This window comes from Stereum hirsutum (genome assembly GCF_000264905.1).
Source record: "Stereum hirsutum FP-91666 SS1 unplaced genomic scaffold STEHIscaffold_22, whole genome shotgun sequence".
NCBI classification, from domain to species: Eukaryota; Fungi; Basidiomycota; class Agaricomycetes; order Russulales; family Stereaceae; genus Stereum; species Stereum hirsutum.
Genome location: NW_006763152.1, coordinates 384,746 through 405,248, shown reverse-complemented (window position 1 = coordinate 405,248; position 20,503 = coordinate 384,746). Strand labels below are relative to the sequence as shown.

The window sequence follows — 20,503 nt, the reverse complement described above, 5'->3', positions numbered from 1 at the left end:
GATGACGGGTGGAGCAGGTATATGAAGTATATGGACGCTATTGACTGGCTTGAAGGGCAAGTCATTCCCCTGGCTCCTTCGCGTCTCGATATCATGCTTATTTACGGTAAGCTGATCATTGAGTCCTTATCTATTCCGCGACAGGTTTCTCTTCACACTCACTGACCACGTGGAGAATCGGATTGCCTTGTGCCGTCAATTTGAAACGCTCTTTGAGGTCAATGAGACGATAGAAATGAAGAAGACTTTCGTCACTCAAAGGACGGTGTTCATGAGCCAAGTCTTGGAAGTCAAGCGCACCGAAATCTACAAGGTACTGCACAGCTTTCTTCATATGGTTGAGACGCCGTTGAACTCACACAGCGGGTGATTATCTCTCCAGACGGCTTGCGGTGGAAGTAGACTACCAGAGGATGAGGAGACCTGGGATCCCTCCGATAGTACGAGTGGGAACATGTCTTTCCTTTCTTTTTTCGTCGGACGGATAAAGAAGGGCCTCGAGAAGATACCACACGAAGGGTAAGTAAATCAGTTTGCTAAGAACAAGCTCAAAAATTCTCAACTGTATATTTTACTATCAGGCGAGATACAGCGAAGAAATGCTACCGAACGCTCTCTGGGGTTGTGAGTACCTTACGCTCCAAACTCTGGAGGAAACGTACCAATGATACGGAGGTAAGATTCTAATTGTGCAACAACGCGATGCCCCACAAGGGACTAACATAAGCAATGTAGAAGGTTATTGGCATGACTATGGAGTCTTCCATAATGATAAATTCAACAATGGAGATGTCCTCGCACCCGGAGAAATATCCTAAGTGGAGTTTACCAAAGAATTTGACCAATGCATTGCAGGATGCGACGAAGTAGGTCTTACCCCTCGCGCGGTATATATGGGCTAGCGCTCTTATCGCAGTTCTGCGATACTCAGCTTCTTGGAGACTGTCTCCACCCAACTTCAGGAAGAAAAGGTGGATATAGTCGCCCTCCAACACAAGCACACAATTTTGATGGACCATGTGAGTGTTTCCATAATCGAGAAGTTGATTTGAATGTTGATGATCGGCATGAGATCAGACCATGGAACTCTCTTCGACGACCTTCACGAGACTTGTCAAGCAAGTTAATTCTGTTCGCAGGCCATACCTCCGGGAGTCCCTTCAATTGGTTATGGCCTGTCGCCTCCTGTGGCACCAAAAGACTTCCAGTCAAGATGACCTTGCGGCGATCAAAGAGTGAGTCCTAAACGTATATTGTGCTGCAATGTTTCTAACATTCACCGACCGAGCAGGACGTTCGACGAGACATTCGCCACTCTCGAATCCGCCGCAACTGTCACTTTAGACCGCCTGGAAATCCTCGCGCACGACGTGGAAACTTCCGAAGTAAGGCGCTCGCTCGACCGCGCCCGGAACAAGATTAGGGATTGTTTTGGGACATTGCGGGTGAGACCCATTACAATTCGTCCTGATTGATTGACAGGGCGGCCCGTAATGGTATGTCTAACATTTGGTTGCACAGCTCCAGAATTGGGCGGAATCCGAGGCAGATATTGTGAAAGGGTTGAAAGCAGACAGAACCCGCATGACTGAATTCAAGACGTTCCTCGAGAAGGTAGAGTTGCTTTTTTTTTGTGCGAAGAAAAGGGCAAACACGAAAACGCCACGGATCAATTGCCTGATGTTGGATGTTTTCTTTTCAGATTAGTCACCAAGTCAGCCCAGAAGCCAACGCTGGGGAGCTTATCCAAGTGACTGTGGACGTATACCTCAAGGACAGTCCTCTCGGAAAGCGAACAAGTACGAGGATAGGTCTTTCTTGCACGGCATTGCACGGTAGACTGATTGAACAACCACACTCATATTCACATAGTGTCCGTCAAGCCCAATGCTCGATTGTTCTCCATCGTGTGGGAGATCACCGAAGAAATCAAAGCCTCCGGCAGGGCCAAATATGCTGAATCTCACAACGTTAATCTCCACGATCGGGACAGTGAACTCTCCGCGGATAGACTGGTTAGCTCCTTGCCTGTGCATACGGATGAGAAACGCTACCTCAAGGTTTCCTTGGACGCAAACGTTTGAGCTGTCTATATGAACGGCTCAACTTAGATGCCCTTTTACCTACATGCTCTTCCTGTTCTTCTCTCCTTCTTATCTTTTACATTGGCGTCTCAAGTGAGCTTCGCTGTGAACATTTGTCTCGTTTTCTTTTTTTGAAACTCCAATCTCTTGTACTACTGATTCCAATCTCGTAGATGGATGGCACACGCACTAGATGACTCTTAGAAAGTCCTGCTCCGAGTATGACCTGGTTGATCAAAAAACATGCTTCATTCTCCTCGCACCACCGTTGATCTAATGACAGGGTGAATAGCCTTGTGTGAAAGAAAAGTATTTTATTGAGAGGCTTACCGTCCGTTCCTTCCCATGAATTATTTGCCCCAACAGCATTCGGAACACCATCGCCCTACGACCACTCATATCTGATATACGGGAATGTAAAAGAAGCAAAGGAGGTTGTGATTTCGACTTCACAAGCCTTACAGGTCTAAATAATCCGTCAAATAACTGGTTCATTCAACATCGTGCTCATCATAACGTTCGACCGAAGCCGGTGCCCATAAATAATCAAGTCCTCGGAAGTCGTCGAAGATATTAATAGTAAGTATACGTTCGCCGCTCAACACCGCGCACCATCCAGTCTCTACCCCGTCCTCCTCAAAGCTTCATGATCGTATCAGCTAGACAGCCTTGCTTCCGCGACCCCTGCTCGAGCAGCACTTAACCATAGCACCCGTGTCGACGCTGTTCCCGAGATGTCCACCGTACGGCTGGCACTGCTTCTCTGCCTCGTTGAAGTACGCCTGCTGGTTGACGGCGGCGCAGTTCACAGTGATTTCGAGTGGATATATCATCTGAATACTTACGGGTGAACAAGCGCTCACCGCGATGGGCTGCGTTTCATTCGAGCTTAATACGGCAGTGCATTCGGAATACATCTCCTATGTAGAGGTGGGGTCGTGAAATGTCTGGGCTGGATACATGAGCTAATGGGCTGGAAATGAGACGGAGCTCACTCACCGGAAGGTATGCTTGCACGATAAATCGAACAGTCAGTGCTCGAGGAAACACCAAAGACATCCCGTATAACACCCAGCGGAATATGGCAGCTTCGGTCTCAGCAAAGGTATCATACGAGAGGGGGATTGCTTGACTCTCTTCACGAATCCAAAGGAGCCCTTTGGAATGAATCAAATCAAAGACGGTGGGTCGACAGCTCCCAAGGCTGAACCGTCAAAATGACAACTGGTACACAAGTGCACAATATCTTGGCAGTCTCCTCACCTGGACGACACAAGGCGGGCGAGATCACTCTGGTCAGTTGATCATTCGCTGACTGGGAGATATGTTTTCTCAGTTCTGAGTGTTTCGGAAAATAGACGCCGGCCAGGATGAGTAGTGTTGTGGCGGTGGCACCGACCATCATTCTCATTGTCCACTTGCCATCTCTCACCAAAGGATACACTGTGAAGTGACGGTGTATTCTCCTTGCATATTACTAGAAGTAGTGCATCGAGAGTTATTTTGTCCAGGTGAAAGAGGGGTACACACAACTCTGGCAAGATCATTTCCCTGTCCTGTGCATGATCGTCGCAACGCCATCAGAGGCAGACGAGTTAGCGAAACGTGCCCGAAAACTATCATTGTTGCCAAAGATCACTTCACCGCCGCAAGATAGGAGTCCAAAGAAGCGGGGTCCTTCAGTACATCACGGTTATTTATATCTCACACGCTCAATATGAGGCGCTCAAAACGTCGTGTGAGCACGGCTCATGTATTAGTACCAGGCCAGCACAAAGGTATGGCAGCGAAGTTGCCCTGCATTCGATTGTCTCTATGGCTGCGATGGATCTTCGTGAAAGCTTCGGGCTATTTTGGTGTGACACTACACTTAGAGCCAGTTTGTGAACAAAACGGCGACACCGTCGACAGAGTACAGAAGTCCTTGAAAGGCTCGACGATCACTTCGACCTCTTTCATAGTGGATGAGTAAGCACGAACATAATGATATTATCCATCATGCTCTCGATTCTCTCGATCGCGAATGATTGAGGGGAAATGCACGGAGGTGGAGGTCTTTGGACGACTGATAGAACTACCAGCTCGAACCCCAATATCAACGGTGAATATTGGGTGTGGATGTGCACTGTACGGTGAGTTACAATCCATGTGCAGGGAACCCCACATACCAAGATTCGCGTGGAGAGAAACCCACCCAGTGACCGATCTCAAGAGACGAAGTAGACGTACCCGTACGGACGGTTACCTATAAATATCAGGTCAGTCCGCTCGAACTCCCTCACCATCCTCCTCCTCGTCAAATCCTATCTCTCCCAAATACCCTTCCTAGCAAACGCTGCCATAGATGTTCTCTGCACGTTTCATGTCCTCGGTCGCTCTCTGCGTTGTCTACTTGACAATCATGAATGTTGCCAGTGAGTATACACCAGCCTATCCCGACGATGTACACCGAGCTGACATCACTCCTACTTCAGACGCTTCCCTTCTCCGTCGTGGTAAACAACTTGTCTTCCTTCGTGGTCATCGAGCCATGTTGACATTGTGATAATTCTAGGTGACCCAGAGATCTGCACCGACGCTCTCGACGGCTCAGGATGCGCCAACTACCAAGTCACGAAGGACTGTTGCGCCGCCGTGAACCAGAAGGCGTACTTCAACGAAGTTTCGACCGAGTGCTGGCCGTACTCAGGTCCCGCTGGCAACAGCGTCGACACTGGTGCGATGGTGAAGTGCTGCTCGAGCAGGGGGAAGGGTAGTTCCGCAACGAATTACGGTAGTGCTCCGGTTTGCTAGTCGGAGGAGGTATATGTATGAAGCTGCGAGGTGAGGAAACGAAGGATGTGGCGAAGACTTTATACTTAGAGTCACTTTCTCTAATAATGTGGTGGTCTGCCACTTTGCATCAAGCCATGATGATTCAACTTGAAGTTGTATGCACGCTTATCAACTGGTAGGTTGCACCTCGAGCTGCTGAAGGAGACAACGAGAGCGCGATAGTGAAAAGGACCCACCCAAGCGAGCCCTAGTACAGATATGCCGTACGATATACCTGCAGCGTTGTGAGAGGTAACAAGGAAAAGACCAGACGATCAAGATGTCCAGTCTCGTCTGCGTGCGCTGCAGCAGAGTTCGAATGCCGTGAGCTAAAGGGGTTGGGCAAGTGAGAGGTAACAAGGAAAAGACCAGACGATCAAGATGGATGTTAGACGAACATCTCGGCGCTGACGTGGCGAGGGATGTCTCGCCACCTATCCAAACAAGAGCAAACAACGCCCATTTTCGGGGAACGACGCGACGCGTTCATGATGAAATTAGTGCCGGCTCCTTGCTTCAGTTCCTCTACGTGCTCACCGTACATGCTTATATCCCCCTGCTGAAGACTGAACGTATCTTCTCCGACGTGTCTGGGACGCTACAAGAATATATCTCGTCACTTGTGCTTCAACGTTAGTATATACACCTCCCACGTGTAAACCGCACGCAAGGGTGTTTCGGAAGTTGCTCGAAAGACGACCTACTGCTTTAAGTGTCAAGCAGCTATCTTTAGGAGCACGAGTACAACATCAGAACACCTTGGAGGTAGCCTAGCGACGACTTTGTGCAATATAAGTGCTAGCAGATTGTACGCCTCTTTGAATTGTCACACGGAGCGAGGTGCGTCCCAGTGTTTCCGGAGCCATTTCTGGTGGGACCATCGAGGCCGAAGGCTTACATTCTTTGCATACCCATAGCGCTTGCGATACGAAAGTCATATAACCACGAAAATTTGGAGCAGCATGAATTCTCCTTCCTTCGTCCACCCTCCATTGTACTTGTCCGACGCCTCATTCGGGTCTTCGGCCAATACTAGCATCGACCTTTCCGACTCCATCTTCTCACTTCCAACACCAACACTGACACCAACAACGTCAACGAGCCACTTCACCTCTTCATCTCCTTCATATTCGACCACACAACTCGCATCGCCCATCCAAATCATCTCCAAGGATGTGCTCGACTCTCCGCCACAACGCCCACCGCTCTCGACGCCACACAAATCTCAATGGCCGGACCTCCTCACCCTCCTAGAATCCTCCTTCTCCTCGCACCTACACAACCTCCTCAGATCGCTCGTCCACACAATATCCGATCTAGCCGATCTCTCGCATGACCTCGTCACGTCCGAACCATCTCATCCAGACCACTTCGAAGACCGCCCCTGGTCCTCTTTCTCGAGTTCAAAGGACTCGAACACCCTAAAAGTCCCTCGCCACATGCTCGAGCACCTCGCTTACCGGCTCGACTCCCTCGACGACTCTCTCCGTTCGTCCGAGGAAGGAGACGGAGACGACGGATCCGTGTTCAAGTTCAACTTCGCGGACACGCATCCAGACCTGAAGGGCCACCTGGAGGACTTCGAGTCTCGCGTCCGAACCTCAGTGCAGGCCGAACTCCAAGACCAGGCCGATGCCACACTCTCCGACATACAGACAAAAGAACTGACGCTCGACTCCAAGCTCGCCTCTCTGACTTTGAAACTCCAACAAACGCACGACGTTCGAGATAGGCTATTGCAAAAGTTCGGGGACGAGCAGACGAAGGCGAAGAGGGCGGAGAGACAGTTGGGTGAGGCGAAGCGAGAGGTCGAGAGGTTGAGAGCGGTGAAGGAGGTGGTGGTGGCGGAGAGGGAGGAGATGAGGGGGAGGTGGGAGGGAGAGGTACGGAGGGTAGAAGAGTTGGATTGGGAGTTGGAGAGGATGAAGGCGTTGTCGGAGGAGGAGTTGAAGACCAGGGAGGTGGTTACGGGCGAAAGGGACGAGCTGGAGGAGCGGATAGAAGTTGAGGAGAAGAAGGCCAAGGAGCTGGGCGACCAATTGAAGGAGGCGAAGGAGGCGAACGAATTGCTGGAGGTTACAGTGCAGCTGGAAGTCCCGGCGCGCGAGGCGGCATTACTCGAGCTCGACGTTGAGCGGAAGGACAGGATGACTCGAGAGATCGAGTTGGAGATGGCTCAGAGGACGCTGAAGGTGGAGAAGGACCTTCGAACCGGTCTGGAGAAGTCGTTGGAGGCGGAGAAGAACATCTCGTTGACGCTTCGAGGAGAACTGGACATGGCGCAGCAGGATCTGACCACCACCCAACGTCGACTTCGAGAAGAAACGATGCGAAGAGAGAACGCGGAAGGCCAGCTCTCACGGAGCGACCAGGCGAAGCGGAAACTCGAATCGAGTCTCACTGCGGTGAAGGCGGCGGAGAAGGATGCACAGGAGCAGACGAGGGATGCGATGCAAAAGGTAGTGGAGGCGGAGCAGAGGTATATTCGGGAGAAGAAGGAGTCGATCGAGAAGATTGGTCTGTTAAATATCAAGGTGAAAGAGCTGGAGGCGGAGCTGAGGGAATATAGGACCAAGGATCATGAGGCGAGGAGGAAGATCGAAGAGGAACGTGCGAGACAGGCGAAGCTTAGGGAGGCGATGAGGAAAGCTGAAGAAGAGCGAAGGAGAGAAGAAGAGCGAAAGGAAATGGAGAGGGAGCGAAAGGAGAGAGAGAGAGAAGAGAGGCGAAAGAGGGAGAAACAGGAGAAGAGGGCGAGAGAAGAGGACAAGCGGAAGGAGAAGGCACAGCGAGAGGCTCGCAGTCGACAAAGGTCGGACCGAGCCATCTTGGAAGCTTGGACTGCCTACGAGACGGATTGGACTACAATTTTATCAACCACGACGAGTTCGACACGCTTCCTCACATTCGTGAGCATCCGATGGCCAATGGCCAACCCACCGTTCAATGCTGAAGAGATCACGTTCCTTGACGTACGAGACTTTATACTTTCACCACTTCACTCGGAAGGACAGTCACATAAGCAGAGGGTCAGGAATGCGTTGCTGAGATGGCACCCGGACAAGTTTGCGAGGATGATGGAGATGGTGATCGTTAGGGATCAGGCGGAGGTGAAGGCTGGCGCGGAGACTGTTGCTAGATATCTGAATCAGATCATGGAGTCACTCTAAATGTTGCAGTGCGGCTGACCCCCTCCCATGGACGATTGAGAACATACGTGAGAGCTACCATCTATTGGATTCGAGATGCCAGTGTACAGTCGAAGGAAAAGTCCATACATTGTCTCCGCACATCAACCATTATCACTTCGTCCAACAACTACAATTTCTGTCGCTCTAGTGCAGGTTCTTGGAATAAGTCACGCGCCTTGGCGAGGGTCTTCCTATCCTGCTGCAGGTGAAGGGCGTCGCTATTCCAAACACAGAGTCAGGAAATGACCTCCCGCGTTACTCTGAGAAATTAAAGGAAACGTCCACACACCCAGCAATCAAGATGAAATGTTTCCCCACACCCTGTTCCTTCACCCGGGGTGGGTAGGCAGAACCGCCGATAGCCTTGCCATACTTCGTCGCCGTATCGTTCACCTTCTTGACGATGGCGGCGTACTCTGGCTCGTCGACCTCTCCACGTTGCATTGGGAGGCCCATGCTGATACGAAGATCGAGATGACCGATCTACGTGGATGGTAATAGTTATATTAGCGTGACATCGACCTAGAGACAGAAAGAAAGGACGCACAAAGATGCAATCTATTCTCTCCACCTGACAGATCTCCTCGATATTCTCGACTCCTTTCATAGACCTGCATGAACATACGTCAGATTGTCTGTTGGATGTATCCGTAATTAGATGGGTCGATAGCACGTACTCGATTTGAGCTATGATGGCTGGATACTCATTCCAGACGTCGATTATCGTCTTACCCTCTGGCACCACATCCGTGACGCCTCGAATGAGACGGAACGGTGGCACAGACCGAGTTCCGCCGTTCTTTGCTCCGAACGTCACAGAGGCACAGACCTCTCGTGCCTGCTCCGCTACAAGGCACGAGTCAGCTATCGGTATATAGAAACTCGAACGGACAGTAAGCTCACCAGTGTCGATCTGAGGGATCATGATGCCTCCAGCTCCAGCATCCAACGACGAAGCGATCCATTCATGACCATGACCCGGCACCCTCACCACCGGCACGGTTCGCCCCTCGCTTGCGAAACTGACGGTATGGATCAATTCGGTCAAAGTCTCGACGTTCATGGAAGAGTGTTCCGGGTCGAGCCACACGAAGTCGAACCCGAGGGCTGCGACGGATCGTAGCTGTTGCGTGCTAGACGTACATAGCAGAATGTCAGTCCATACGTCTGGATTTGACGGCGACAGGAAGGTGGAAGAAGTGAATGGATCAGCGTTCAACGAACCTGTTGACGAAGACAGCGTATCCGAGAACGGGAGGCCCGCCTTGAACGCTGTTTCGAAGGACCTGCCGGAAGTTATGCGGGAGGAACAGCGACTGAGAGCGGAACTGAGCCATAGAGAATGTGTTTCCAGAGCTCATATTTTCGAGATACAGCAAGTAGCTACCAAGTTGAACGAGTATCAAGAAGCTTCCAATCAAGAAAGCACAAGCTATAAAGCACCTAGTCCAAGACCTGAGTGCAGACTGAGCAGCAGCGAGGAGCTAGCTAGCGGTAACTGGAGAGGACGAGGTGAGATGAAGATGCAAGGATAATTCAAAACAACACCCTTGAGCCTCTGCATTTATATGATCGTACTGATCCACAGTACCGCCTGACCGCAAAGCTATATCCAAAAGAATACCAGATGACCAAGACCGATGAAACATTTTAGGGTCGACCTTTTACTCCAGACTTGAATGACTCGACCTCGAGGATGACTGATGCAGAGGGCGCTTCTCTTCATTGGTCGATATACGTTTTCGGTCTTCATAGCCTAGTCTTCGTCAGCTGAAAGAAGAGGGCTCATCACTCTATGTAGTCCCTTGTATTCGCTGGAAAATGTACACCCAAGGCCTTGAGAACCACAGCGCCATGGCAAACCCGTTGCCGATGTCTGAACATCGAGAGCCTTACTGCAAGCGGTCTGCATCAGTCTTCTGGCAAATTTCTCTCGCTGATTCATCGACAACAACACGCTCCTCAGGCGGATCAAAGCCAAAGACTTCCCTAGGCCTGCAGTAGTTAGATGGGAGAAGGGAAGTTGGCCTTCGAACATATTGTCTCTGCAACAATAGGAATTCACGCGTTAGTATAGTACCGGATAAAGAAAACCCGGTAAGAATGACGAGGTGTGAAAAAACGTACATGACTGCCATCAGTCCTATGACCAGGACCGGATAGGTCCTCTAAGCCAAGGGAGCTCAACACTTACCGTTCCTGAAGCAGAAGTGCAACTCGGCAAGGCCAACGTGATATCCCTCCGGGTGGCGTTAGTGCCGTGAACCGAAACCGAGATATGGATGTTATGCGATGGTGAAGGAGGGTATAAATTAGAAACCGAGCCCCATGTATTGGATTATACGTATTGCAAGAGAGTAGGACGGACGGACTGGCCATGGGATATCAAGGGAGGAAGGTGATCACAGGACACAGAGAGATAAAGGATGGAGGGGACTGGAGGAAGGAAAAGGAACGCGTGCGCGGAGGCAAAGAAACCGAGAAAAGAAAAGAGGCTACTACTAATCCAGAGATGCAGTGAGATGGAATATGTCGGCGGAAGAGTCCATGGGATCATGTTGGAATGAATCTACAAGTTGGGAAGGTCGAAGAGGAGATGGAATGGTATATGAAGGTGAAGCGGGAGACGGACGAGGGATGTGAAATAAGCGAGTGTGAGATTGTCCGGTACATGCTAGGACATTGAAGGCGAGAGGAAGATTCGGTTTGGGCGAGGATGAGAGTCAGAGTGAGGGTGCGCAGGCAGAGGAAAGAGTGTGAATGTGTATCGAAGGAGAGAGGCAGAACGACTACATACACATGCGAAAGAAGGAATAATGGAACAATAGCATAAAGCTTGGGGGCGAAGAAAAACGAATGAAAGAACGAGCCGAACACAACACGAGGGCCGATGCAAAGGTTTAAAGAGACATACAGAACAGACCACAAAGAAATCGCCAAATCGCCCCGCCGCAAGGTGCCATGTCCATTCAGAGCGTATCGAAACCAACAGAGAAAAGGGAGGAGGACAAGCCTGCAAGTGAATGTTGAATTTAACGGGCGGTGAGACTAGGTACGTCGGTTCCGTGCCTTCGAGCTCGACGGCCGCGGTGTCTGCGGAACAGCCCCAAGCCCATGCTGAGGCTTATAGTCCGGGTCAACCTCGTTACACCTAAGGTGCAATAGCAGATTATGCACGAACGTCTGCTCATACCTAGCACACCGTTTTAGGATCAGCATCAGTTCATTCATAGGGAAGTAGGACTCACGAAGCATTCGTAAACACAACGGCCATACTCTCCGAATCACATCTCAGCAGATTCGGAGCCATAACGAGCGCAAGGTTCGCAGACGTCATCTTCGTAATCTTCGATATTCGCTCGTCGAGGAATATCTGGAGGAAAGAGACGATGAAGAGGACGACGCGGCGATTGATTGTCGGTAACCTCGACACGACGGCGACACACGCTTCTGGGTCGTGCGCGTGCGTGATACAATCGTTATACCTACCAACAGGCGTCAGCACGCACGTACGCACGGGCAGAATACGAAGAAAAACGCACATCTCATCGGGCACCAAGGGGTCCAATAGCTCCCTCAACCAAAGCTTCAACAAGCTCGCCAACACATTTGGATCGTCCACCCCCTCAAGCGTATAATACCCCTTATCAATCCTCAACTTCATCTCCCCCACCTGTTCCCCGTCCCCGGGCACCCTAAATATGCCCTCGCTCTTCGTCCCGCCCAGCGCCAAAATCCCATCCGCCAAGAACGGCAAGACGATCGGGACCTTGAACGTCTGGCTCGGATATATCCGCTCCTGGAGGCGGAAGATGAAGTCGAGCGATTCGCCGAAGGTGGAAGGGTTGAAGGCGGCGTCGGATGCGGTTTCGATTTCGGAGAGGGATGGCGCTTTACCGCGGGGGCCTTTTTTGGCGATGAGGGCGAGGCGTTTGAGGCAGTATTTCGCCATGACGTCGACACGGGATTCGGTTTGGGAGGTGCGCTGGTGGAGGAAGGAGTGTAGATAGGCTTCAAAGTTTTTGGAGGGTGGGAAGGTGACCAGGAGGACACAGAGGAGCTGCCAGCCTTTGAAGACGCTTTCGCTATGTACCGCATCGAATTAGCGCATATAGCGACCAAAATGAAGAGGAGAGGCACGTACGGATTCGGGTTTCCCGTCAGCTGCTTCATAACCTGACAATAAATCTCGTCCCTCAATTCACCATGCGTCAATCCCTCCCCAAGCAACCACCTCTCCTCCTCCAACAACGCCTTCCCAGCCGCTCCTCCACCCAATCCACCAGGCCCCCCTGCGCCACCGCCACCGCCATGCCCCGACGCACTATTCGACGAATGGAACGAGCCGGACGACGCGTTCGCAGAGGAGACGGCCGCGAGCTGCTCACCCCCGCCACCGCCACCTCCACGAAAGGAGGGCCCACGGGTGTCGCCCATCAGTCGTTGGATGATTTTGAACGATTTGACGGCGTTTTTGTGCAGGGAGCGGTTCGCGTTGAGAAGAGGGCCGGCGAGCGAAGTCTGCCGCATGCACACAAAATCAAGTCAATGATCAAAATTACGATGGGGGTTGAGGAACAACGGGATAAACGGACCTTTTGCCAAGTCATCATCTGCTCCATTGGAACCTTCCTCCGAAAGATAAAACCCGTCTTATGCGTCGAGAAATACTGCTTCGCGAAATCACTCTCCACAAACTGTTGTATGTCCTCTGCCAGCGCTTGCGGTAGGATCGGATACAGCCTGTATTCGGAGAACGGCCAGATCACACCCACGAATGAGTAGCATATATCCATGTCAGTGAACGCGTCAAGTGAAAAGAGCGCCGGGAACGTGGAGCGGAGAGAGCAAGGCAGGCGCACGCACCCAGTACTCAACGTCGCGATCTGCCCCTTCTGTAGCGTCGGCGGTTTGCCCTGCACAGGGATCGGCCTGCCCCCTGCTCTCGACTTGACAGGACTGAGGTTCAGCGTCGCTTCTATAGTCAACGTACCGTCAGCTTCGCCCTCACCACCACCAACAAGGACAAAAGAAAGTAACGAAAAAAGACCAGACACACTTACCATTATCGAAAACAGGCCCACTAATCTCCTTCCCCCTCATCCTCACACTCATACTCACATTCACACTCCCATTCCCATTCAGCGCCGTTCCCGCTCCCCCATTCATGCCCCCATTCATCCCCATCCCAGTGCCACCCCCACCCCCGCCAACGCCATTCCCACTCCCCTTCCTTCTCTCCCTCTCCCTCTCCCTCTCCGACCCAGACGTCCCCTCCCGATCCCCCTGCGACGCATACCCACTCTCCGTCGAAACCGTATCCCCATCCCCCTCTTTCTCCTTCTCTTTCTCTTTCTCCTTGTCCTTTCCCTCATTTACGAACACCCGTGGCGATTTTTGCGTCGTCCTAGGACCAAATGGCGACCCCGCTCCCGACCCAGCCCCCGGAGAATGCGTATATACAGGCGTCCCCGGCGGACTCCCCGATATAAGTTCGACCGCCGCATTCAGAGACTGAGGCGGAACCTTTTTCGGTTTGAAACCTGCGCTTGCCTTCGAATTCGAATTCGTGCTTGCACCATGGCCATGCGAGGGAGATGGAGAGGAAGAGGTGGCGGTGGCGGGCATGAGCGACGGTGGATGTCTCATTTGCGGACTCGGGCTCGGACTTGGGCTCGGAGGACCCGATCCATTCGCAGACCCGGATGGCGAGAGACGTAGCCTCGAAGGTGAAGGTGAAGGCGACGGTGGATCCCTCGTTCTCTCCCCTGATTTCTTCCCTAACCCGCCCAAGCCCATTCCCATACCGAACCTCGACGAACTCGGCGTCCCCGGCACACTATCCTCCCCACGTCCCTCCCTCTCCCTATCCCTACCGCCATCCCCATTCGTACTCCCCTCTTTCTCCGTGGCGTACGGAGACCCCGGTATCGGCGCCAACTCCGTCCTCACACCCAATCCCAATCCCAACCCATGTCCTCCGTGTCCTGCGTGTCCTCCATGCCCGTGTCCGTACCCGTGCGATGAATACGACCTCACCTGCGCATACTGTGCCTGCGCGTGCGAATACGATTGAGAATGTGTTGATTCGGAGGAGGATAGACTGCGTTGTTGGAGGCCTTGTGGTGACGCCGGGGTCGAATGTGCTTGCTTCCCATGTCCGTTCCCTGCGTTGCCATTGCCATTGCCATTGCCATTCCCGACGCCTCCATTCCCGACGCCTCCATTCCCGTTCGCGTGACCATTAGCTTTCGACGCAGAATGCGACCGCGCACGCGTAGAAGACGACGAGCGCCTCCGATGATGTTGTCCATGTCCTGCTTTATTATTATTAGAGTTGGACCAAGCCGAGGGCTGTTGTGCTTGGTTCGATTGAAATGCGTCAGGTTGCTGTTGTTGTTGCTGGTGTTGCTGGTGTTGCTGGGATGGAGAGGGAGATACGGTGGTGGTAGAGGGGGAAGATGTGGTGGCAGCGGCTGAGTTGGTAGGAGGCGAGCCAGTGCCGGAGGTAGAGATGTCTGCGTACGTCGTGAAGTCGAAGGATTTAGAGAGACGGCGGCCGAGGGCTGTGTTCTGTTTGATTCACGGGAGGTTAGTCACGAAGGGAAGAAGGATTGAAATTAAGAGAAAGGTGGAAAGAAAATGAAGAGGAACAGGAAGAATTAGAGGAAGGACGATAAGGAGACCGGCTGGACGGTCTCAAAAAGCCCTCTGCGCCACACAGCGGGCCAAAAGCCGCGCTGAATCCAGCAAGAGAAATGTCGCTGTACGTTCGGTAGAATAGAGATAAACGTCCAAAGCGGAAACGCGCGACCACCAAGCCCCGCACACCTTTTTGCTATCCGTCCTGCCAGCCACCGACAAACAGGATGACCAACAAACCAGACACAACGAACCGCCCCCCCAAAAAAACCCCAAGTATCCTCCTGAAAAAATGAGAGAATAAAATCTCACCTGCAGCACCGTCAACGGAATAACGAACCCCTCCGGTTTATCCCAGACCGTCCGTCCCGTCTTCGTATGGTAGTAATACGGCAGCCCGCCGCGGGTCTTGTCGCTTATTTCCCACCATTCGCCTTCTTCGCTTGGGGGGAGGCTGTTCGAGAGTGGGGGTGGGGGATGAGTTAGGATGTGGAATACAGAACAGAGGAGGTTGGGGCGGAGAGAGAGAGAGAGAGATGTGAGAGTAGAGAAAGAAAGAAAGGAAGAAAGAAAGAAAGGTGAGGATACGGAGGGGGAAGGGAGGAGGCGGCGGGTTCGAACGATGGCAATTGGAGCGACCCGGACAGGAAGAGTAGAGAACAGAAGAGGGAGGAGGTGGCGTCGGTGTCGGTGGCAGGATGAGACGCGTTCGTGTAAGTAGAAATACGAATCGAAACGAAAGCAGAAGATAGACAGAAAATAGAAAAGCGGACGTACACGAAATTGCCCACAGGCGGATCCCAACTAACTTCGCCCGTCGACGGACAAGCGAAAAACGACACGCCGGTCTATTATACCATTCCCATCCCATTTCGTTTCGTTCCATGCCGTATAGCCGCCGTTGAATGAGATTCGTTTCGTTTCGCCGCGTTTCAATAACCAAGACGGTGGCGATCGACCGAGAAAGAATAAGAATAAGATAGAGATAGAGATTGTCAGTAACGAGGTTCGGTTCGGTTCGGTTCGGTTCGAGGAGCACGAATCGCGAGCATGACGAGGCCAAAAAAAAAAAAAAAAAAAAAAAAAGGGAAGAAGAGGAATAGAGAGAAACGCGTCGAAAGAACCTGAATTCAAGTCAACTCAAAATCGCTTCAGGTCGCGGTATAGGGCTAGGGGCCCCCACACGCCACACCTCATTCTCTACCTCACACATTTCCACCATCCCCCAACGTCCCCCAACGGAACGCAATTCGCATCCGACGTTCAACCCAGTGCTGTCCGCCAGAATCAGAATTTAGAATTCGAAGCCTGCCTCGGCTATGTCCCTGTCCCTGTCCCTTGTCCCTGCGCACGTCCAAGGCTACGTCTATGTCAACGACAAGGTCTAGCGTGACGGGCTTCTACGCCTCTAGCGCTCCAGCCAGACGAACATGAAGAACAGCAGACTGACATACGAATCTGCTAATAAGCTACTCAGACTCCACAGACGGACGGACGACTGGTAATACATAAGCGGACAGGAGTACGAAGGGTGCGAAAATTCGAACTATGATAGGCCCAGGAACGCCTTTCCTCTCGCCTCTCGCCTCTCACCTCTCGCGTCCCTACATACGCGGATATTGCCACGACGGCAAAGGATTCCATTGCCGCGATATGCGACGGTATTGCCACGACGGCAATGGACAAGCAACGCGCAGGAATTCTACGTAGCAATAACGTCGCTTTGCTTCGACGGAGCGGGGTGGGAAGCCCGTAAGAATCGTGCGTCGGGGCAAAGCGCGCCGGGCGGGGGAGGGTAACTTAAGTTGCAAGGGGTGAATGTCGCTCGAAGCGTAGCAGAGAAAGAGGAGATAGCATGAACAGGACAGGACAGGACATTATAGAACTCGGATAGAGAGACAATCGATGCCGAGACCGATACCGATGAAGGACAACATGATGGGTGAGCTGGCAGGGATAGACGAACGTCATTTATGGGTGGACGAACATCGTCTATGGGCTGTGAGAAAGCGCGGGAGTGGTTCACCCGCACAGCGAGCGAGCGAGCGTGGAAGACGAAGAATGATGCTGCTGATAGTGATGGTCGTCGCGAACACGACAACGGAGCATAACACTACAGGCAACGTATAGCCCATCCTCGGTATCATAACCCTAACAATAGCCATCGCCATCCCCACAAACATCGTAAAGCAGCGTCTCCAAAAAACCGCAGCAAAAGCCAAAAGCCAAGGCTGAGAACTCTCACCTGCGGATCGACAAGCGTCACCCAAAAATTCTTCCCCCACGCCGCCTCATCCTGTCCCTGTCCCTGTCCCTGTAACGAGCTCTTCGGCGTGCGCTGTATAGGTCCTTTCTTCAACGGTGAGCCGTTGACGTGGACTTCTGGTGTTTGCTGCTGTTGCTGTTGTTGCGGGTGTGCATGAGATTGTTGGGCGTGTTGCTGCTGTTGTTCGCGCGGGCTGACCTGATCTTTGAACTTGACGGACGTGGAGCGGGTGATAGGCAGTGGGGCATCGGCGGTTGTGTTGGGGATGGGGAGAGAGGGTGATAAGGCGGAGGTGGTGGAAGAGGATGATGAAGATGGGATGGGCTGATGTTGTGTTTGCGTTTGGGGTTGTGCGGGGGATGTGGCCATCATCGACATCGTGCTGGGACTTTGTTTGATAGATGGAATGCGGTTTAGATATCGGCCAGATGGAGATCCTGTGTAAATATTCCGACCGTTGAACGTTGTCGTCCCAAGGCTTCGGAGGAAAGGAAAAGGAAAGAGGTATATGAAAACAGAAAGAGAGCTGGGCTTGCTAGACAAGGCGGAAAGAAAGGAATGAAAGAGAGAGAGAAGAGAAAAGGCCGGAAAATGGAGAGTAAAGACTGGGTTTGGCTGTGCGGCTAGCGGAGAATGCAGCAGCGCTCCAATCTCAAATTCACTTCCTCTTTCGCTCCCCGCCTTTCCCATGCTATCTTACGTAACCCAACTTCGACTCGGGCCACTGCTATCGTCGGTGCTGCTCGTCGTTTGCGACGATGAGAGGGTTTGTGCATAGGGAGTAAGTATAAGGTAGGCTCGGCGGCTTTATTCTGTACGGCGACTTCGACTCATACCTTTGTTCCAATCGAACCCCGCCCCGAGGTTAGGTCACCGCGGTCGGGACCAGTACATCGATCTCGACCATTTTCTTCCTTCCTTATACCTCCACCTCCATCAACAAAGCAACCCCCGGTAGCTCAGCCGGTAGAGCAGGGTGATACAGTGTGTCAGTGATATGATGAATATCTGAGTCTCCCCGTCGCTGGTTCGACTCCAGCCCGGAGGTTTTCCGTTTGCAGGATGCCTATTTTTTGGATGGGTCGTTTGCTACATATGTTTGCGGGCTTGCTTTTCTGTATTCTTGCAGCTCGGGATCGATCACTGACTCACACTCCTGAATATCTGGCTTTACTTACTAGATTCGAGCGAGCATACCCAAACACAAAATCGAGTAAGTCACACATCTCCTCGCCCCCACCCATACACATACTATCAAGCCTCCAGTAGCTCAGCGGTAGAGCAGGGAGGACATATGTTGCGATTGTGTAATCCATTTCTCCCCGTCGCTGGTTCGACTCCAGCCTGGAGGTCCTTTGTGAACAATTTGTAGTGCGTCTTTTTTTTTACTGAAAGCCTTTGTTTCGTCCGGCACTCAGCCGCCGGGTGGATCAGAGACGTTGCTTTTACGACGTCCTGAGCAGCATGTGATAATGGACCGTTGATGCGCAGACTCGTTAACCTCCGGTAGCTCAGCGGTAGAGCAGGGATGGAAAATTGAAGTGAGCGTCCGATATTCGAGAGCATTTCTACGTATCTCCCCGTCGTTGGTTCGAATCCAGCCTGGAGGTCTACTGCCAGAGACCACACCCTTTTTTATTATTATTAATACACGGCCTTTCGTTCTGTACATGTTTGGCACTTCGGGGGTGGCGCATGGACCTCTTTCCTTTGTTTCGTCGCAGAACAGACCGTGAAAATGGAGGCGTGAATGCCTAGACTCGTTAACCTCCGGTAGCTCAGCGGTAGAGCAGGAAGGAAAGATAGAATAATGGTTGTCAGATCGATAGCTCCCTGACGCTGATTCGACTCCGGCCTGGAGGTCCTTCGTGAACAATTTATAGTGCGTTTTTTCTTTGCTGAAACCCTTTGTTTTCGCCCGGTACATAGCGACCGAGTGGCGCATGGACCTTTGCTTTGTCCCATTTGGAGCTGAACGTGATAATAGAGGCATTGATGGGTAGATTCATTGTCCTCCAGTAGCTCAGCGGTAGAGCAGGGAGGAAAGATGTTGAGTCTCGTTTCGTCATCTCCCTGTCGCTGGTTCGACTCCAGCCTGGAGGTCCTAGTGCAATCTAGTGGGTCACTTTTTTTGTCTAATCTATCGCTAAGGGCCGTTCCTCGGCCAGGTACATCGGCCGAGTGGCTCGGATACCTCGTTACTTTGTTTCGTCGCAGAACAGACCGTGACAATGGAGGCGTTGTTGCGGATTTATCGTCCTCCAGTAGCTCAGCGGTAGAGCATGGAGGAAAGATGTTATATACATGGTGAATATCTCCCCGTCGCTGGTTCGACTCCGGCCTGGAGGTCCTATCCCATAGTTTCACTCCTTTTTTACACGGCTTTCCGTTATGTTTGATGCATCATGATGGCGAGTGGCGCATGGACCTCTTTCCTTTGTTTCGTCGCAGAACGTACCGTGGCAATTGAGGCGTTGGTGCGTAGATTCATTAACCTCCGGTAGCTCAGTGGTAGAGCAGGAGGGAAAGATAGAATAATGGTTGTCAGATCGATAGCTCCCTGACGCTGGTTCGACTCCGGCCTGGAGGTCCTTCGTGAACAATTTATAGTGCGTTTTTTCTTTGCTGAAACCCTTTGTTTTCGCCCGGTACATAGCGGCCGAGTGGCGCATGGACCTTGCTGCTTTGTTTCGTCGCAGAGCAAACCGTGACAATGGAGGTGTGGAGACGGAGACTTGTCATCCTCCAGTAGCTCAGCGGTAGAGCAGGGAGGAAACATAGCAATAGTTTCGGAGGGATATCTCCCCGTCGCTGGTTCGACTCCAGCCTGGAGGACCTGGGTCGTTTTACGCGCTCTCTTTTTTTACTGAGAGCCTTTGTTTTGTCCGGCACATAGCGGCCCAGTGGCGCAGTGACCTCGTTGCTTTGTTTCGTAGCAGAGTGTACCGTGACAGTGAAGGCGTTAGCGCGTAGACTCGTCAACCTCCAGTAGCTCAGCGGTAGAGTAGAGAGGAAAGATAGGTGCGCTTTAACTCCCGAGTCTTTATCTCCCTGTCGTCGGTTCGAATCCGGCCTGGAGTTCCTGGTCTATTATGAACAGCTCGCTCTTTTTGTCTTATCAATCGCTCAGAACCGTTCGTTGGTCGGGCACATAGCGGTCGAGTGGCGCAGGCCTTCATGTTTGCTTTGTTTCGTCCGGAGCACACCAGGGCGATGAGGCGATAAGACGTAGACCCAATAACCTCCAGTAGCTCAGCGGTAAAGCAGGGAGGAAAGATGACTGACAAGTCGACATTCGACGAGGATATCTCCCCGTCGCTGGTTCGATTCCAGCCTGGAGGTCCTACCAAGATCTTGTAATCTTTGACTTTATTCCATTCCGTCGAGAACCTGTGTCTTTGACCGGTACTCAATGGCCGGGTGGCGCATGGACCTTTGCTTTGTCCCATTTGGAGCCGAACGTGATAATAGAGGCATTGATGGGTAGAATCATCAGCCTCCGGTCG

The 20,503-nt window shown here is 52.0% G+C and overlaps 4 protein-coding genes, 8 non-coding genes and 2 pseudogenes across 14 annotated transcripts; 12 read left to right on the top strand and 2 right to left on the bottom strand.

Annotated features, from left to right (window-relative positions):
• Positions 1–235: 235 nt before the first annotated feature.
• Positions 236–2,084, top strand: STEHIDRAFT_116172 (uncharacterized protein; the record flags this gene model as incomplete). The annotated part of the gene is made up of 10 exons (XM_007310903.1): positions 236–313; positions 383–519; positions 582–624; positions 790–866; positions 932–1,019; positions 1,078–1,235; positions 1,292–1,445; positions 1,522–1,614; positions 1,703–1,799; positions 1,873–2,084. 10 exons carry the CDS (start codon positions 236–238, stop codon positions 2,082–2,084), a joined length of 1,137 nt encoding a protein of 378 aa, XP_007310965.1.
• Positions 2,085–4,446: 2,362 nt separating this feature from the next.
• On the top strand, positions 4,447–4,877 carry STEHIDRAFT_163232 (uncharacterized protein; the record flags this gene model as incomplete). Its single annotated transcript, XM_007310902.1, has 3 exons — positions 4,447–4,498; positions 4,559–4,579; positions 4,639–4,877. 3 exons carry the CDS (start codon positions 4,447–4,449, stop codon positions 4,875–4,877), a joined length of 312 nt encoding a protein of 103 aa, XP_007310964.1.
• A 557-nt stretch (positions 4,878–5,434) lies between these two features.
• STEHIDRAFT_172950 (Phosphoenolpyruvate/pyruvate domain-containing protein) lies at positions 5,435–9,591 on the bottom strand. The gene is made up of 7 exons (XM_007310901.1): positions 9,314–9,591; positions 8,993–9,222; positions 8,767–8,935; positions 8,637–8,700; positions 8,379–8,572; positions 5,816–8,307; positions 5,435–5,738 (listed from the first exon to the last, which is right to left on the bottom strand). Exons 1-6 carry the CDS (start codon positions 9,448–9,450, stop codon positions 8,217–8,219), a joined length of 885 nt encoding a protein of 294 aa, XP_007310963.1. The 5' UTR covers positions 9,451–9,591; the 3' UTR covers positions 5,435–5,738; positions 5,816–8,216.
• Positions 9,592–10,403: 812 nt separating this feature from the next.
• Positions 10,404–17,637, bottom strand: STEHIDRAFT_172949 (RhoGAP-domain-containing protein). The gene is made up of 10 exons (XM_007310900.1): positions 16,977–17,637; positions 15,509–15,579; positions 15,044–15,185; positions 13,153–14,662; positions 12,956–13,067; positions 12,685–12,832; positions 12,234–12,610; positions 11,632–12,174; positions 11,338–11,574; positions 10,404–11,282 (listed from the first exon to the last, which is right to left on the bottom strand). Exons 1-10 carry the CDS (start codon positions 17,373–17,375, stop codon positions 11,138–11,140), a joined length of 3,684 nt encoding a protein of 1,227 aa, XP_007310962.1. The 5' UTR covers positions 17,376–17,637; the 3' UTR covers positions 10,404–11,137.
• Positions 17,638–17,945: 308 nt separating this feature from the next.
• Positions 17,946–18,045, top strand: STEHIDRAFT_t296. The gene has a single exon. It is a non-coding gene; the product is annotated as a tRNA-Cys (tRNA).
• A 211-nt stretch (positions 18,046–18,256) lies between these two features.
• On the top strand, positions 18,257–18,349 carry STEHIDRAFT_t297. The gene has a single exon. It is a non-coding gene; the product is annotated as a tRNA-Cys (tRNA).
• A 148-nt stretch (positions 18,350–18,497) lies between these two features.
• On the top strand, positions 18,498–18,607 carry STEHIDRAFT_t298. Its single transcript has one exon. It is a non-coding gene; the product is annotated as a tRNA-Phe (tRNA).
• Positions 18,608–18,764: 157 nt separating this feature from the next.
• On the top strand, positions 18,765–18,860 carry STEHIDRAFT_t299 (annotated as a pseudogene). Its single transcript has one exon. The product of its transcript is annotated as a tRNA-OTHER (tRNA).
• A 149-nt stretch (positions 18,861–19,009) lies between these two features.
• On the top strand, positions 19,010–19,100 carry STEHIDRAFT_t300 (annotated as a pseudogene). Its single transcript has one exon. The product of its transcript is annotated as a tRNA-OTHER (tRNA).
• A 155-nt stretch (positions 19,101–19,255) lies between these two features.
• Positions 19,256–19,346, top strand: STEHIDRAFT_t301. The gene has a single exon. It is a non-coding gene; the product is annotated as a tRNA-Phe (tRNA).
• Positions 19,347–19,491: 145 nt separating this feature from the next.
• On the top strand, positions 19,492–19,587 carry STEHIDRAFT_t302. The gene has a single exon. It is a non-coding gene; the product is annotated as a tRNA-Phe (tRNA).
• Positions 19,588–19,739: 152 nt separating this feature from the next.
• On the top strand, positions 19,740–19,832 carry STEHIDRAFT_t303. Its single transcript has one exon. It is a non-coding gene; the product is annotated as a tRNA-Phe (tRNA).
• A 147-nt stretch (positions 19,833–19,979) lies between these two features.
• STEHIDRAFT_t304 lies at positions 19,980–20,078 on the top strand. The gene has a single exon. It is a non-coding gene; the product is annotated as a tRNA-Phe (tRNA).
• A 160-nt stretch (positions 20,079–20,238) lies between these two features.
• On the top strand, positions 20,239–20,339 carry STEHIDRAFT_t305. The gene has a single exon. It is a non-coding gene; the product is annotated as a tRNA-Phe (tRNA).
• The last annotated feature ends 164 nt before the right edge of the window (positions 20,340–20,503 follow it).